The sequence below is a fragment of the Conger conger genome, chromosome 4 (genome assembly GCF_963514075.1).
Source record: "Conger conger chromosome 4, fConCon1.1, whole genome shotgun sequence".
Lineage (NCBI taxonomy): Eukaryota > Metazoa > Chordata > Actinopteri > Anguilliformes > Congridae > Conger > Conger conger.
The window spans coordinates 22842957-22858859 of NC_083763.1; the positions used below are offsets into that span (position 1 = coordinate 22842957).

General features: G+C 39.7%; 1 protein-coding gene across 1 annotated transcript in view; it reads right to left on the reverse strand.

Annotated features, from left to right (window-relative positions):
- Positions 1–15903, reverse strand: part of col11a1a (collagen, type XI, alpha 1a) — a 94957-nt gene that overhangs the window by 64839 nt on the left and 14215 nt on the right. The window contains exons 5-8 of the mRNA XM_061238885.1: positions 9031–9156; positions 5099–5200; positions 4237–4341; positions 1303–1596 (exon numbers count right to left, since the gene is read on the reverse strand). Of these exons, the coding sequence (XP_061094869.1) occupies positions 1303–1596; positions 4237–4341; positions 5099–5200; positions 9031–9156 (627 nt within the window). The remainder of the gene's footprint in view (positions 1–1302; positions 1597–4236; positions 4342–5098; positions 5201–9030; positions 9157–15903) is intronic.

Here is a 15903-nt window from a genome sequence, read left to right on the forward strand (position 1 = left end):
TTTCATTTAGCAGCTATCTGGCTGATGTTACCTATGCATTTTGTATGGCACAAACGCCATTATTCACCCCTTTAATCCTTATGGGATGAACCTTCTGAATATGTCTTCAGAGTTACTGCAGTATGTTTCATTCAAAATGTATTGATTCTTTCCCACAACAGGAATGTTTATGTCATAAATCTGCAACAGGGCTTTTATAGAGACTGTTTTAGATTATTTCAAGATTCAAGAATGCAGAACCGCAGTTGGGCTGAGCCTGAGCAGGAGCTGCCAGCTCATGTTATTTCTGCAATAATCAAACAATTATCTCACTTGAGCGACAATCAAGAATTGAACCAATCGGTGCAGAGGAAACTCACATCCTCAAGTCAAAGAATAAAAAGTTCACAGACCGACTGCCGTGGCCTACGCCCATATGTGCAGTGGGGATGTAAGACCTCACAGAGAGTCAGAGGGCAGTGGAAGGCGGCAGTAATACTGGACCAAAGCGAAAGCTGTTTGATTTACTGTTTCACAGGCACACACTTGTCCTTGAAAAAAAATGATGCGGGCGACAGAAAATACAAGGGTCATACTACTCGATTTTTAATTTCTGAAAGGCACCACTTAAATCTCACTGTTTAGAAACACTTCCTGTCATGATGGAAGAATAGGCTCCTCACTGGGTCTATAGGTCTCATGTCTGAGCCCAGGGTAAGTGGGCGGGTTAAAGAAGGTGAGACATAAATCATGTTTTCTTTTGTGCCCTGCAGGTCGAGTGGAAGGGTGTGCGTTCACAGACAGCTGGGTCTTTGGTATGGAGTAATTGCCGTGTCTTCGGGCCGTGCGATAAATAAGGCACTGACAGAACACTGGATACAGCTGCAGTCAGAGTCGGAGTGGGGGACTCAGAGGGAGTTAAAAATGTCTTCTAGAAGGCTCGGTGGAAAGTATTTGTGGGTATGTGTGTGTTGGGCAGAGGCGAACCATAATTCATTATTTATAAGCAAACACCACAAAATTGTGAGTATTTACCAACGCACCATATTGCTATTAATTCATTTTTGCGTCAGATTAATTATTGTACATAACACCCCATTGGTAACCCCAGCTACAACAGGGTCCTCAAAGGCCACACTCAGAACTCTGATGTTTCAAATGTTTCAAAAGCAGTCTAAACAGACAACATGAAGTGACAATGACAAATTCACCATGCCAAGCAGCATGCCCACGCATCTGAGGAGCCCTAACCGGTAGGGATAGCGCAACCACCCGAAATCGTGCATTACGGGGGGGGGGGGGGGGGGGGTTGGCTGTACGTACCTCGCTTTCCGTCTCCGCGGGGACGCCCGGCCCAAACTCATCCTCGTAAGTGGAGGCGGTAGCCCCCCCCTCGTTCGTGCCATACTCGTCATACAACCCGTACTCGTACTGCTTTTTATCAAACTCAGCCGTATCGTACTCCTTAAGGTCATACTCCTTAAAGTCATACGAATCGGTTCCCGGGTCCACACTGTGCTGCGTCTGGGCCTCCACCGTCTCTGGCACCATGGTGGGTTCTGGACCGACATGGTCCACTCCAGTAAAATAGTCATCAACAATTTCCTCTTCTGCAGCCTTAGTATACCCAAGCCATGAAGCGCAGGGTTGAGTAATGGAGGGAACATGGATGTTAGTTAAGCAGTTAAAGCACGGACTATGTATTCATATTCTACGGCTCAGCAGGTAAATGAATCAAGAGATAATGAATATAAAAAGCAGTTTTGTTGGTATAATTTGGATGGTAACAGGGTAACACCTTATTTTAAGCCAATTCAGTGATATCCCCAAAATAAATACACAAAGGATGTCAAATATGTATGTATATCATTTTGGGGAAAAAATAGATAATAATAATAATTGACAAAGTAAATGAAGTACAAATAAAGTGTTACCATGATAATTTGAGAAAGCATGAGGAATTTTGATGATCAAATATAAATCAATCATACAGGTCTAAGACAGACTTTATGGCTATTTAAGTCTCTCTTTTCAGACCAGTATACATAATACATTTTTGATTTGGCATTGAAATTATGTACAGAGGTAGAAAAAAGGACAAAAATAGTTTTCTGAAGTAAGTCTGAAATGACACTGAAAGCAAGTTTTATAAATGCGTGATGAAAATATTAACAATAGAGGTGTGTAAAAATGCAGAGAAAATCTATTCTCTCGAATATTTTTTTTAAGAAATACTCTTCTTTTTAGTGTTAAAGGGATTGAAACATACAATATTTCATTCAAAAAATCATATTCTCTGCATTTACCACAACTCTCTATCCACAAATCAACAATTGTAACACATTTACAGTATGCAATGGGCGGAAACCGTATGCAGGGCTTTGTTTTTCAGGTTATTCCAAAAGAAATACACCAAATTTCATGAAATTTTCATGGATTTTGGCATCCATAAAAAAGACTAATAATAATAATAATAATAATAATAATAATAATGAAATAAAATTATTCTTGTTAACTGATTGCTGTCTTGTGACACATTCTCTGTGTTCACTTGTGCCCTGTGTTTGCTGGTCACATTGCATAGTGTAGCACACATTATGAGCAACACAGCTTGAGTGCTAGGATTTACAGTAAAATTTGCATCTGCAACATTGATCATAGTTCCTTTACTGATGGTCAGCTCCAGGACTATTGAATCACACTGTTGCAGGGGACTGAGCAGAGACAATTGCTGTGATGCCATATTCCACTGGAGGAAGGAATACAACCTGATTTCATACAGCGAAACGTTGTAGCTTACAGGCTTAATTTATTTATTCCACGTTTTTTAACACTTGCCCTGTACCAATCTGTCACATTATCTTGTCAATCATGGGTAAGGCCACAACAGTAAAACTGACATAATAACCTTTTTTCTCACTCCAATGCACTTCAAGCAAAACCAGATGAGATTTTAACCATATCCATAATATTATTCAGTAATCCTAAGGCTAGTCTCTCATATAAATCAAAAATGAAAAACTAAGAAAAAGCAAACACACTCGCTGTTTGAGGTTTATGGTGAGGAACAAACAGATGGCTCTCAGAAGCAACCACATTGCTTTAGTTTAGCTCAACATGGTTCCAATTATTATCAATCTTCATAAGGTAGAGAACAAATGAATATGCATACATTATGTCAGATTTCGTAGAATGCATAAAATATTCCAGATCTCAAAGATATGTACTTTCTAATCAAAACCAAACTGAGAATTCACTCAAATTGTATTTGAGACTGTCTTGTCAGTATGGAGCTCAGTTTACACATCTCAAACGCTCTTTGCTCTAAACTGAAGAAGAAACTTCTTTGTTACAAACAAAATTATTGTTTTTACTACAAAAGCAGTTTGTGGTACCTTTATTCCTCCACATTTGATTCTAAATGCTAAATGTGTGAGAAGCACATAATTTAGAACATGCTCACTGAGTTAAAGTTTATGTAGCACACTGTATGTGTGGCTTGTTACCCTCAAATTAAATCAGATACCACACCGTCATAAATGCTGCCAAACTGTGCACATTGTGGTTGGCTGGCAGAGTTAATAGATTTTGAGTATTTCAGGTTAACGTATTAGCAGTGTTGTGCAGGTGTTTTGGCATCTGAAACTAAGTGTATCTCTTTTTAAAAATCGATTGACATTTTTCTAAATATGATAGTTGTACAGCTACAAACAAATTTTGATATGTTATTTTTATCAAAATAAAACATGTGGACAGTCTCCTTGAGGCTGATGCTATCATTGAACACGATATGCAAGACAGGCAGCAAAGCAAATGTGAATCAAACAAACGCATAAAGAAGTGCAGCCTTACCCATCATTAACTTAAACAACAAAAAGACAAGCCGTATGCATGTAAAAATGAACATGGCAATCCACTCAAAATATGTGCTTGTAAAACTATTCTCTTGGAGGCTGACATGAGATAGCTAAATAACATGGCAGACCTCTGAATAACCACCAGTGGATTTTGTAAAGCTTCAACAACACATTTTTTGGTTTGTTGTTTAATTCCTCCCCTCTATCTGGGAGCTTTACTTAGATAATGGAGCTGAACAGAACGATTGCTCTGAATCGTTTCTGTCTTTGTCATTTCATACCACATACTTCCTTGGGCCATAGCTCTCCCTGGCTTTCTCTTCCTATTGCCCCAGGAGGCAAGTACCCTTGTTTCCCAGGTTTTGTGTCATAATACAATGGTAAAAAATGAAGTATTTACCTCGTTTGGTCCGGTAGTGTCATAGGGAGACTGAGTCTGAGTACCGCCTACTGTTCCGTAGTCAATTTCAGTGTCAGTATAGTACTCTCCGTCTACATTGTTTATCTGAATTCACGTCACATTGAAAGGAAAGAAGAAGAATGACAAATAGAGAATTAAAACAGAAAGTCATGTCACAGGGGTTATTTGCTAGGATATAGCGCTGTCTAGTTTTGTGCTGATCTAGACGGGGTTAGGCAGAGCTCGGTCTATCATCAGAGATTTTCCTGCAATTGGCAAAGGAAAGATCTCGATGGCATGGTCTGGTCTACCGTTACCCCTAGAATGACTGCTGGTCTTGCCGGTGCAGTTGCTTGGTAGCCAGACATCAATCTCTTCTTCTTAGCTGCCGACATTCTAGCTGCTGACTTTTTTGAGGACAGGAACTTTAAGGGTTTGGCCTTAGATTTAGCGGACTTTCTCGTCCTCTTCTTTTTGACGAAGGAACTACGTTTCTTTTTCTGAAAAGAGCGTGATGACAGAACGACACGGACACAACATGAATGAAAGTGCAGGGGGGGGGGAGAGGTGGGGAGTGGTGAGGGAAGAAGGGGATGCACGTGTGAACAGACTCCAGGGAGGGACAGAACACCTGGTATTCTAAGGATGTTTTCCACCTCGGGGCGAAAGCAGAGTGGTTGGCATTCGACGTGCAAGAGGGGGGAGGTGGTGGGGGTCACACGGCTAGTGACGGACAAGGCGAGGGATATAGACCACACACAGTTGGGGACAGGGAGGGGCCAGGAAGTCCCATGATGACAGACACCAAGCAAGACACCACATGACAAACAAGTCGGGAATTTCATTTGGTTTATTATTTTACCTCCGGTTCAGGATAGTCCTCTTCTGTTGGGGGAGTCGTGTTTTCGCCTAAGCCTCCTTCATTGTAATCATAGAATTCACTGTATTCTAAGTCAGTAGTGTACTGGATTGTGAGAGGGAGAGAGTTGAAGAACAGTTATGTTAGCATGAGCAAGTTAAAAACTGTTAATAATAAATATGCCTTGTTAACCAAAGAGGTAATATGTTTACTGGAACTTCAGACATATTACATTTGTATGTACTAGATATTACAAGAGGTGGTAGAAAAACAATTAATTTCATTAAAGCATTGTCTTCTATGTTCTTCTGAAGAGGTTTCATATGTGAAGCCCAATTCAGTTTGAATTGCTAGAGCATCTGTTCATACTGCAGGCCTGCTAATACCAATCAAATCTGTGAAATCGATTTTGAATCATTAATACAGTATACGGATACTTGTTTAAACAAGCATAATAGAAAGACAATGCTCTCTTGAAATCACAGGCTTGAATAAATACATTTGCAAAGCAAGATTAGATAAAAGCATATGGGCAGTTTGAATGATGATTAACTCTTAAGAATGATTATATAATCAAACATGATCAATATTTCTTTTTTATTTTATTAGTATACCTATATACCTATATGCAAAAAAGGTGTCTTGTGTAATAAACTGGAACAAAAAACGGTTTACATATCACATGTAGTACAGATATATTCTGGGATGGTTATATTGTTTTGCCATTTGTTTTATTTTACTTTATTTTATTTTTACTTAGAAAAAAAAAATTGTTTTTCTTTTTCTTATATCATACACAACACACAATAACCCAGGTCAACATATAGAGCAGTACTAAATTAAAGGTATGTCTGACCATGGAAGGGGGGGATTAAATGGGAGGGGGGTGCGGTGAACTTTTAAAGGAACTTATTAAATGTATCTCTCTCCTCTTCTTCATTAAGCCTTATCGATCTCCATTAATCCACTCCTACTCATTCTGAATTTAAAATCTGTAATACATTTTTCCAGGTTTCCTCGCATAACTCTTTCTTCCTTTCCGTTGCTATAATTTTTTCAAAATGTTAATAATATTTAATTAAGTGCTGCCATTCTATAATTTTTGGAGCTATACTAACTTTCCACTTCCTTAAAAATAATCTTCTTCATAACTGCTGAGGAAAAAACAATTATCCTGGCTTTATTTTGTTCAGCATTATACTTAATCTCGTTAAGTAAGCATCATGATGCAGATATGTCCAGTTGTTTATCTAGTGCTATTGATAAAATCTTTTTTATTTCCTGCCAGAGATGACTTATTCCTTCACACTCCCAAAAACGAGTGGAATAAAAAATATTTCGTTTTTTTAATTATCTCAGACATTTATCTGATACATATCCATCAAATCTATGAATTCGGTCTCTGGTGTAATATATTCTATTTGTGAGTTTATAAGCCTCAAATTTTCATTCATAATTACACATTGTGTATTTTGAATACACACCCATACTGCTTTTACATCCTTTCTTCCGAAACCATAATTTGAGTGGCATATTATTTTATCTGACATTGTATTTTGTTCATTTATTTATGTTGTGATTACCTAATACAATTTTGTTGTTAGATTTAGATGACCAAACATATTTCTTAAAGTGGTTTCTAATACTGTAATGCCACCTGGGCTTAACATCAAATTATGATTAATGATATTTATAATTTGAAGGTATGGGAATATTTCTTTATTGTCCAATTTATACTTAATTACCTTTAATGCTTTCATCATTTGCTGTTTTGACACAATATCAGCAGTATTTCATCAAAATGTGCCTCTTCTGTAAATATGATATTTAAAATCTGATGAAGAGCTGTGTATTTATTAACTCCAGAAGTAACCATCAGAAGCCACACACAGCAATCAGACAAGCATGAAATACATTATATCTCAGACAGGAAGCAAACAAATGCCATACATATGTTTGGTTATTATATAATAGGGCCCAGATGTATATTTGGCAGTCATGTCAAGTGCATAAATTTGATGTATACTGTATGTGACGTAATCTGTACAAGAGAACCCTAATGTTCTGACTGACTAAGAGTATGAACATATTCAGGATTTATTGAACATGTTTTGTATCTCTCATATACCTGTAAAATATCAAAGATGGGTAGGGCAACATGTTTGTATCACTGCACAGTATAATCATTAAATCCATTAAATATAGTTTTGCATTAGTCAAGGATGTGTTCAGTTTGCATAAAACAGTAAGCCTGTTTTGCTGTTTAAATTATGTGACTGGAACACATCAAAGAAGGTTGGCAGGGAATAAAACGACAGCAAGATATGAATATTCATTAATTGTTGAGTTACACAATTAGATAATGAATATATTTGCAAAGGAAATGCATCGTTTCCAGTTTGCCCTCTTTCAGATGTCAGTAGTCGAAGCAGTAGTGGATGAAGTCACCAGGCTGACCCTGTCATGACTTAATCCATCAGGGATGAAAAGGAAAAACGTTAGTCCCAATCCAGCTGAGCTCTGAAAACTCCTGGGGTCCTGTGGGGCAGGCCGTCGTCCACGTGCCTGAGAAGAATTCGCTGGGAGGGAGAATCAAGTGGGCCGGGCGGAATTACAGAGGCTGGAGGCAGCCGACCCACAACCGTCAGCGCTAGGAGCGCTAGCAGCGCTAGCAGCGCGGCCGCTCGGCGAAAGGCATAAATATCCGAGCAGAGCTACAGTAGAGACAGCCTCCCGGCACGCGTGCTAACAGGTTTATCTGTTTGGCATGTGGCGGCGTGCTTGGGGACATCATAGAAGCACACCCGAGGGAGGCATAAGGCGCAGGCCGCTACAGCTCCAGGAGCAGTCTTCTTTCCTCAATTGAAAAACCGACAGGGTGGCCTTTTGTATTGAGCTTTAAGTATTGTACCATTCTTCACAGTGTTCTGTTTTATAAATTATGCGTATTGATATGGTAAGCGCATCCCTATGTATTATTTTTTATGTTCTGGTTACCCAAATAAATCCTCCTACAAATAATGACTTCTTTGGTAAAATGGCATTGCCAAGCAATTATTTCAGTTGTGATTGATTTTCCATTCATCATAATCATATTTCTGATAATTACATAGAAAAATTTGAAAGAAAAGTTTCAAGACAGAACTAACTAATTTGATTTTGCTGACACAGCTATTGTTTGCACTGTATATTTTCTTCCATTGTTATTATGCTGCATTTTTTTATTACAACCTGGAATATCTTCCTTTAACTACATGCAAGGAAATGTCTGTTTACTGGCCGTTTGTTGTGTTACAGGGCCACGGCACACGCTGCTAGTTTCCTTTCCTGTTCAGCGTAGACTGCAGATGTCATTAATGGAGTAAATCACAGGCCCTTCCAAAGTTGGTTTAGCCTTGTGGCCAGAAACCATTTCCCCTGTGATTTCATCAGTCATGAAAATGTCAACATGCTAAAGCAACAGAAGCCGCAAAAGTGCCAGACACAATGAATTTACATGTGCACTTGGCTGCTTAGTCCAACCCCTTTGAGACTGTATCATTTCAACAGTAGAACCAATGTGCCAAAGATCATAAAACTCAGGCTAAAATCCAATATAGTAACAATACTGCAGCAAGTTTTTACTTGGTTTTTAGATTGCACTCATGTCACTCTAACTCTAACGCCACATTGCACTCTAATATGGGTATACTGTATATACATCATCATGAAATGATGAGACCAAGATATGGTTCAGTATGTAGCCAGGTTAAGAAATGGCACAAAATTCTTTCCATTCCATTCCAGTAATTATTTTTTGTAATCACAAATACACATAGCTGCCTAAATTTACAATTAGCTAAGCTTCAGCAAAGGTTTACTCTTCCCAGGGCTTACACAGTTGAAAGTGGCTAGGGGAAGGCACTGAAAAGCTGCAGGTGAATGGTGGTACTCACCTCATCCTCAGGTTCCTGGGCCTGGGGCTTGTTACGCTGAGGAGTTTCACAGTCTGGGCTGTAGTGTTCACAGTAGTCATATGCTGCCCTAGAGTCGGACACAATCAGCAGCTGCTGGATGTCACCCTGGAAACCAAGAACATTTGAGACAACCTGTTAGCATCTCCAGTCGCTCCAAACATTGTCCACGTTAGCATGACAACACCGACATTTTGATATTTCTTAACATTCTAAAGGAATATATGTGTTAATGTATCAGGCAGAAAAATCAACAAACAAGAATACTGTTCCCAAGGACAAATGCCAATGTGCAGGTATAATAGTCCTGGGAAATGCCACCTTAAATCAATAGCCCTGCTCTCTCGCCCCACGTGACTGAACGCCAAATGGCAAATTGCACCAACAATTCAACGTAGCAACTTCACAAGAAAACCAAACAAACGTGACAAAAGAGTACCATGCATTGTGCATTTATAAATATAACAAAAATAATCTGATTAAATTGAATTGAATGTGATCTAATTTTGTCAGCTATACCAGTTTCAGTGTAGTCATATAAAATAATTCAGCCTGACATAAGTACTGGGGTTGAGAAGTAACTGGACTTTAACACCTTACTACCATCATTGCTTAATATGGTTTACTAATGTAATTATCTAACCCCCAAAAAATTATATATATATATATATATATATATATGTTGAACTTATGATGACTGTTGTCTTTTTGTTTAGAACAGCCCTTCAAGTGTATTTTACTATGGATTTGATGCTTTAACCTGTGAAGAACCTAAGCACTTGTAAATCACTTTGGATTAAAAGCGTCTAAAATGTAAATGACTAAAATGTAAATGTAATGTAATGTAAATGTAATGTTAGCAGCAGAACACTGTCAGCACATTAATACTGTTGGGGTTCTAGCACAAGTACAATTACCTGCATTTACATAGCTGATGTTATCAAAAAAGTTTTTCTCCCGTAATGGTGCTACTACCTATAATTTAATAAATAACTCGCTAATTTCAATCAAAAGTTTTGTATGAAAGACCATGCTGCACAGTGGGTAAATGCAAGTCACTTCAGCTGCAGTGACAGACAATCAGCTTTAGGTTTTAGACTAAATCTGGCCATTGATATGTTTGCTTATTTCTGCAGACAGCATGTTCCATTACCGTCCCTGGCAGCCTGACAAAAACATGCACAGTACGCAAGTCTATGCGCATCACCTGGCACAGGTTTCACCCAGGTATAAATTACATATTAAATCCCTGGCATTATATCTACAAGCTTGCTTCTTTTCATTTTTCCTGACCATAATCTATCCCTAAAGCTGGTAACCTGTATCATGTTAACTAACCTGTTACCTTATTTGATTAGGGATGCATAATATATTAGCAACTATAGGAGCAGTATTGCCAGATTTTAATTTTAATTTTCATTATCGGTATCAGAGAGGTGAAGTCAATATGGCAACCGGTAATTATTTCTCTGTTTGAACATCTAGTGTGTCATTGTTGCATAGGGCTGTAGCTAGGAGCATACAACGGCATCATTTAAATGGCCTATAATTTGTTAAAAGAAACAATATTATGAATAATTACACTATCATTAAACTATTATTCAATACTAACAATATATTTTGGCCAACCTCAAACAAACTCAAGCTTTGGATTCATAAAGACATCGCATGCCACAACAGGGAAATTATCATTGGTTATAAGCTTAATAGCCCCTAGCCAGTAGACCAGTGAAACTTTGAAGGATGATAGAAATTGACATGAATGCTCACTTTAACATATTTGACAGATTTTTACATGTGTATTTTTATTAAAATAAGGGAGACCATCCTCTAGGGGTGCGTAACAAAAGGTAAAAACTCTCCAGCACAATGTTCCACAAAACATGCAGTTACACAGGAAGATTCAAAGTGTTTCCTTCCTTTGCCATCACCAAACTCAGATTAATTGCAGATTATTTAAATCTTTGGGTTTCACTTATGGTCTGATTTGATTGGTTTCAATATATGGGCTGATGTGACATTCTTTGTCAATCAAATCTTGTCTCTTTACCCCTGTGTAATCATCTGACCAATAGGATAGCAATTTTACCCCAAAACAATACTTTGTGTCCAAACTATATCTGAACCATCCTGTGTTTTTCTTAATATAGAGAGCAAGAAATTGTGTAAAGGACACCATAATCTGTTCTATAATGCCAAGGAATCATCATCAGACACTTTTTCCTGCTACAGAGGGGAACGCTAACGACCACCACAAGGCTTCAGGGAGACCCGAGGTGACCAGCATTTGCTCTAAGGGATTACCATGTCACAAAACTATGCAGTGCAAACACAGTCCCACTCCCCTTAGAGTGTCCCTCTGAAAAAGCAGTGGATCAGGCTGATCTTGGTGACAGAACTTTGGTGACAGAGCATTAGGGATCAAATTTTGTAGGTTCCCCACAAAAGAATGCATGAAAATTAACAAGCAGTCAGTAACATGAAAAACTTTATTGGTTGGCAAACCTATTCTTGGTAACAGATGCAAAACCACAATTACATCATTCATGTTTGGTTTGTGGTTAAGGCTTATGGAAGTCTCTCAACAAAAGACAGGCTCATTACATCCATATTGGCTTCAGAATCAGAATACTTCTCCAAGAGTAATTGCTCATGGAACTTTCTGGAACATTTGCCTTTCTTTCTTGGCATCCATTGAGCCCTACTACAGTTCTTGCAATCATATACTAGATACCCAGTTTTTTTGACTGGGCTTTCTGCAGTAAGAGGGATAAGTCTGCCCTCAGGTAATGTACATGAGCTGCCTTGAGTGGCAGGAGCGGGGCTCAGCAGAGGAATGAGAAAGGAAAGGCGCAGGCTGAAACTTGTCAGAACATCTCAGAGGAGTTCAGGTGAAAACAGCCACGCTGTGAGATTCTGACAAACCTCCTCTCTGGAATGCCACATAGGAAAACACAGCATAGTCATGTCTTTAGAAGGGCATCTATCAATGTACTGTGGCGATAAGAGATTGAATATATCAAGCCCTGCATCCTTCATAATTATTATTCCCAGCAAGGAACAAAATACAATCCAACAAGGCAGTTACACTGGTTGTTTAGAAGAGAAAAAAGGTCACCGAGGATACCCAGAGAATTTGACTACAATCTATTACACCACAACTAATGTTATCAGAGGCCATGTTTAATCACGTGCAGGAAGGCAATATTTCACACATGAATTAGACCTGGGTTGGCCCAGTAACCAGACTTGGCAGTGAACCCATGTGCCAAGTCTACAAGGAACCTTCAGGAAATTAGTAAGATCAAGCTTGGGCCTGAGTCAAGTTGACGGGAATTACCTAATTTGTCACCCATACACCCACGGCAAGCGCTTGACCTTGCCTGGAGTCAACTTTAATTAGCTCACTCCTGAGAGCAAGCTGTGAGCCTGCAGACAAAGAAGGAGCCAAACTATTTCACCCAATGCACTGTGGCATCCTATGCCATCACATCCCAAAGCAAGTTTATGTCATTACAAAGTATTTGAGAGAGAGAGAGAGAGAGAGAGAGAGAGAGAGAGAGAGGGAGAGAGAGAGAGAGAGAGATGTATACATATTTCTAGGCCCTGATGTCTTCTGAGAGTGTTGAGTGATCATGCCTATTTCAGAAAGAGGAGGCCCAGAATCTTGTACACACATGCAGCAGAGACCATAGCTAAACAAGCCAGACACAAAGTCTAGCTCAGGCTAAAGCCTTATAACCAGCACCTGACAATCATGCATAGCTGATAAAAATAGCTAAAAGCAGGGTGAAAAGGAGCCAATTCCCAATCAAAAATAATTTGTCATTTTCTATGGTGTGACTTTTTCCTTACATAAACAACCATTGTACTTATATCATAAATCACATGCACTTCAACAGTTTTTCTCCCTACTACCCTTGTTAGCAGCAGTCTTTTAAGTGAAAAACTGAGCAAATGTCTTGCAGTATATCCACCTTGGAAGTGATCAGAGGTCAATGAAGAATTTTAATAAAATAGCACATTAGGTTTAGTAAGTGTTCAATTAAATGGTATCACTTAAAATCAAAGGAAAGCAACTCAAATGGGATGCAATATATTCATGGCAAACTGCTTCAATGATAAGGCTTCTAAAACTGGCTGGGCCAATTTCACAGACAAAGATTAAGCTTAGTCTCAGACTAAATTACATTTGGAATGGAGATTCTCTGTGCCGTTCAATGGTTTTATACTAAGCTAGTCGACAAGACATTTTGTATTTTGCATCTAAATGACCTTACAGTACATGTCTAATTACAGAGCTACAGGGACAGCTCCAAATGAAAATAATAAAGATGTCACCTTTGATGTCCACCTGCCCAAGGCCGCATGGCAGCCGCCCTACCAACACACCCACATGGTAATGACAGTCCAGCACAGGCCACTGGGAGGGTGGAAGCACTAAACACATCAGGAGCGCTGAGAGCAGAGCAGCCCTAGGAGAGCAGAAAGGCTTACTCGTTCCTTTCACCAAACACAGCCTTTGTGCTGGAACAAAGTTTCTTTTTAAGTGTCGCAGAGGGCAGACAGCTGGATGTTGATACTATTTCCAAGAAGCCGCAGTGCATTACCTCAGTAACTGCTATAGCGTTTATACCAAATCCCATTACGCACACACTCACGCACAGACACACACAGAAACACACACATACAACACACATACACACACACACGCACACACAACACACATACACACACATACACACACACACACACACACACACACACACACACATACACATGCACCCACGCACTCTTTCTCTGCAGCAGAGCTTCTGAGTCCCCGCTGAGTGACTGCCAGTGAACAGCAAACAACCAAAGCGACAACCGATACTCCGTAGTAGCACTGGGACAATTTAAGCACTGAGGAATGTCAACAGCAGGACAGGGGACGGAGGAGCGGGGGTGGAGGTGGTCGGTTTGATGGAGGGTTGGGGCAGGAGGGATACCACTGACGTGTCTGACAAGTAATGTCAGGGTCTGATGAATAGTCAGTCTTATGGCCCTGGCTGCACGGAGGGGGTGGGGAATGTCGGGAGGTTTGGGATGAGGAAGGGCCAAAGCCCAATGAAAGACATTCATTCACAAATTGTGGCACACAGCTGAAAGGCGGTCATTAAAACAGTAATATGTACTTTATAATTGTCGTATTTTAAAACTGAGCTTCCTCTATGTGTACAGGTTTAATGTTTGTATCTCTTTCACTGAAAATAGTGTGACTGTTTATTTTAAACTATTTAAAAATCTGTGCAATTATATTAGATATTTTACACAATAAAGGTCTCTGTAAGTAGAAAGAAAACGAAACCGAAATGACACACTAACCCACCACTAACGTTGAGGGTAAAATATCACTACAGTACATTACATTACATTATGTCACAAAGACAGATGCTTAATCTGTCATATTATTTTATGAGAGAAATGCATGTTGAAGAATGTGGGGAGAAACCGCAGACTGCCTTTAAAATTATCCTCTACTCAAACTGCCTCTCCAATTCTGGCCAGACCCCATGTGCATAGTCAGTGCATAGACACATGAAAATTGCAGGGAAGGATTCAGTGAATAAAGTTGTAAACTATGTGCAAGAGCATATCCGGATAAATAAAACAACTTTTTTTTTAGTGGAGACATCTGGGAGTGTTCCTCTCTAGATAGTCAACAGCAAAACACACCTAAACCCCCCCGTTCAGGTGTGTTTTGCTGTTACATGCCTAAGAGAGCCCCCCCCCCCCCCCCCTTGCCTTGTGGCCTGACAGCTTTCATAACTCAAATTCCCTTGATACACAGTGCCCACAGCCACCACAAGAATGAGAGATTTCATTAATCTGCCACCAAAGCTAATCGGGCTCCCTCGGCAGAGAGCCTTAATGTCCAGAGTACAGCACAACTTCCAGCAGGGATCAGGGAGCATGGCATGAGTCCCGTACCCCCACCTCCACCGCCATAAAGGGAGACCGCTCGGCCTTCGGGGGTGTCACCTAGCGCGCGTCCTGCTGACTGGGCCGTCGCCGTGGCGATGACACAGCGGCGTCAAGGATTGCTTTGAAGCAAAGTAAAGCCACTCGTGAGCCAACCGACAATGAATAATGGGGACTCCTCTCATAGTCTCCTCCAAACAAACTCTCGGCCACAGGGTACACAAATTCCAGAACCCCACTGAGACCCAGATGTCCCCTTCCTCACCAGTCCACGAGGTGTTTGTACGGCAAATGACAGTTAGGCTTTGTCTACGTTCATCGCATTCCAGCCAGTCTTTGCTGATTGCAAGTCTGCTGAGTTGACCTGGTCAAGGTATACAAAGGAGAAAGCTAACAGGCACACAAGTGTGAACTGAACTAAGGCAGAGATATGTCCTCATAAACTCCAAGCTTTCAGAATGAGGACATTATGGTTTCTGTCGCAGAAATAATTTTAAGGTGTGGGTGTTCTGTGTTTTATGTGTTAATGTACTATATCAAGTCTTTGCCACAGTATGAGACCACAATAAATGGATGTCAAATATATTTTTTGTGTGCATACAAACAATAATCTATAATAAGCCAGTCCATATTAGATAAGTTGAACAGTGCTTTCCCACAAGTAAAAAATCTTGTTTATATGTGGAATAGCTTTATTTCACAGAACCCTAGCATAAGTCCAGTCAGTGAAATACTCTAAGCAACTGAAGGGTTTTAGATTTTTCATTCTGATTTTCTGAATGTTTCCCAATGGAACAGTGGTATCTACATGGGCCAGTCGACAACATGTTTTACAGACCCCCAGAAAAACACAAAGAACATGTAAACAAAATATTTGAAGCACACCAAAGTCAA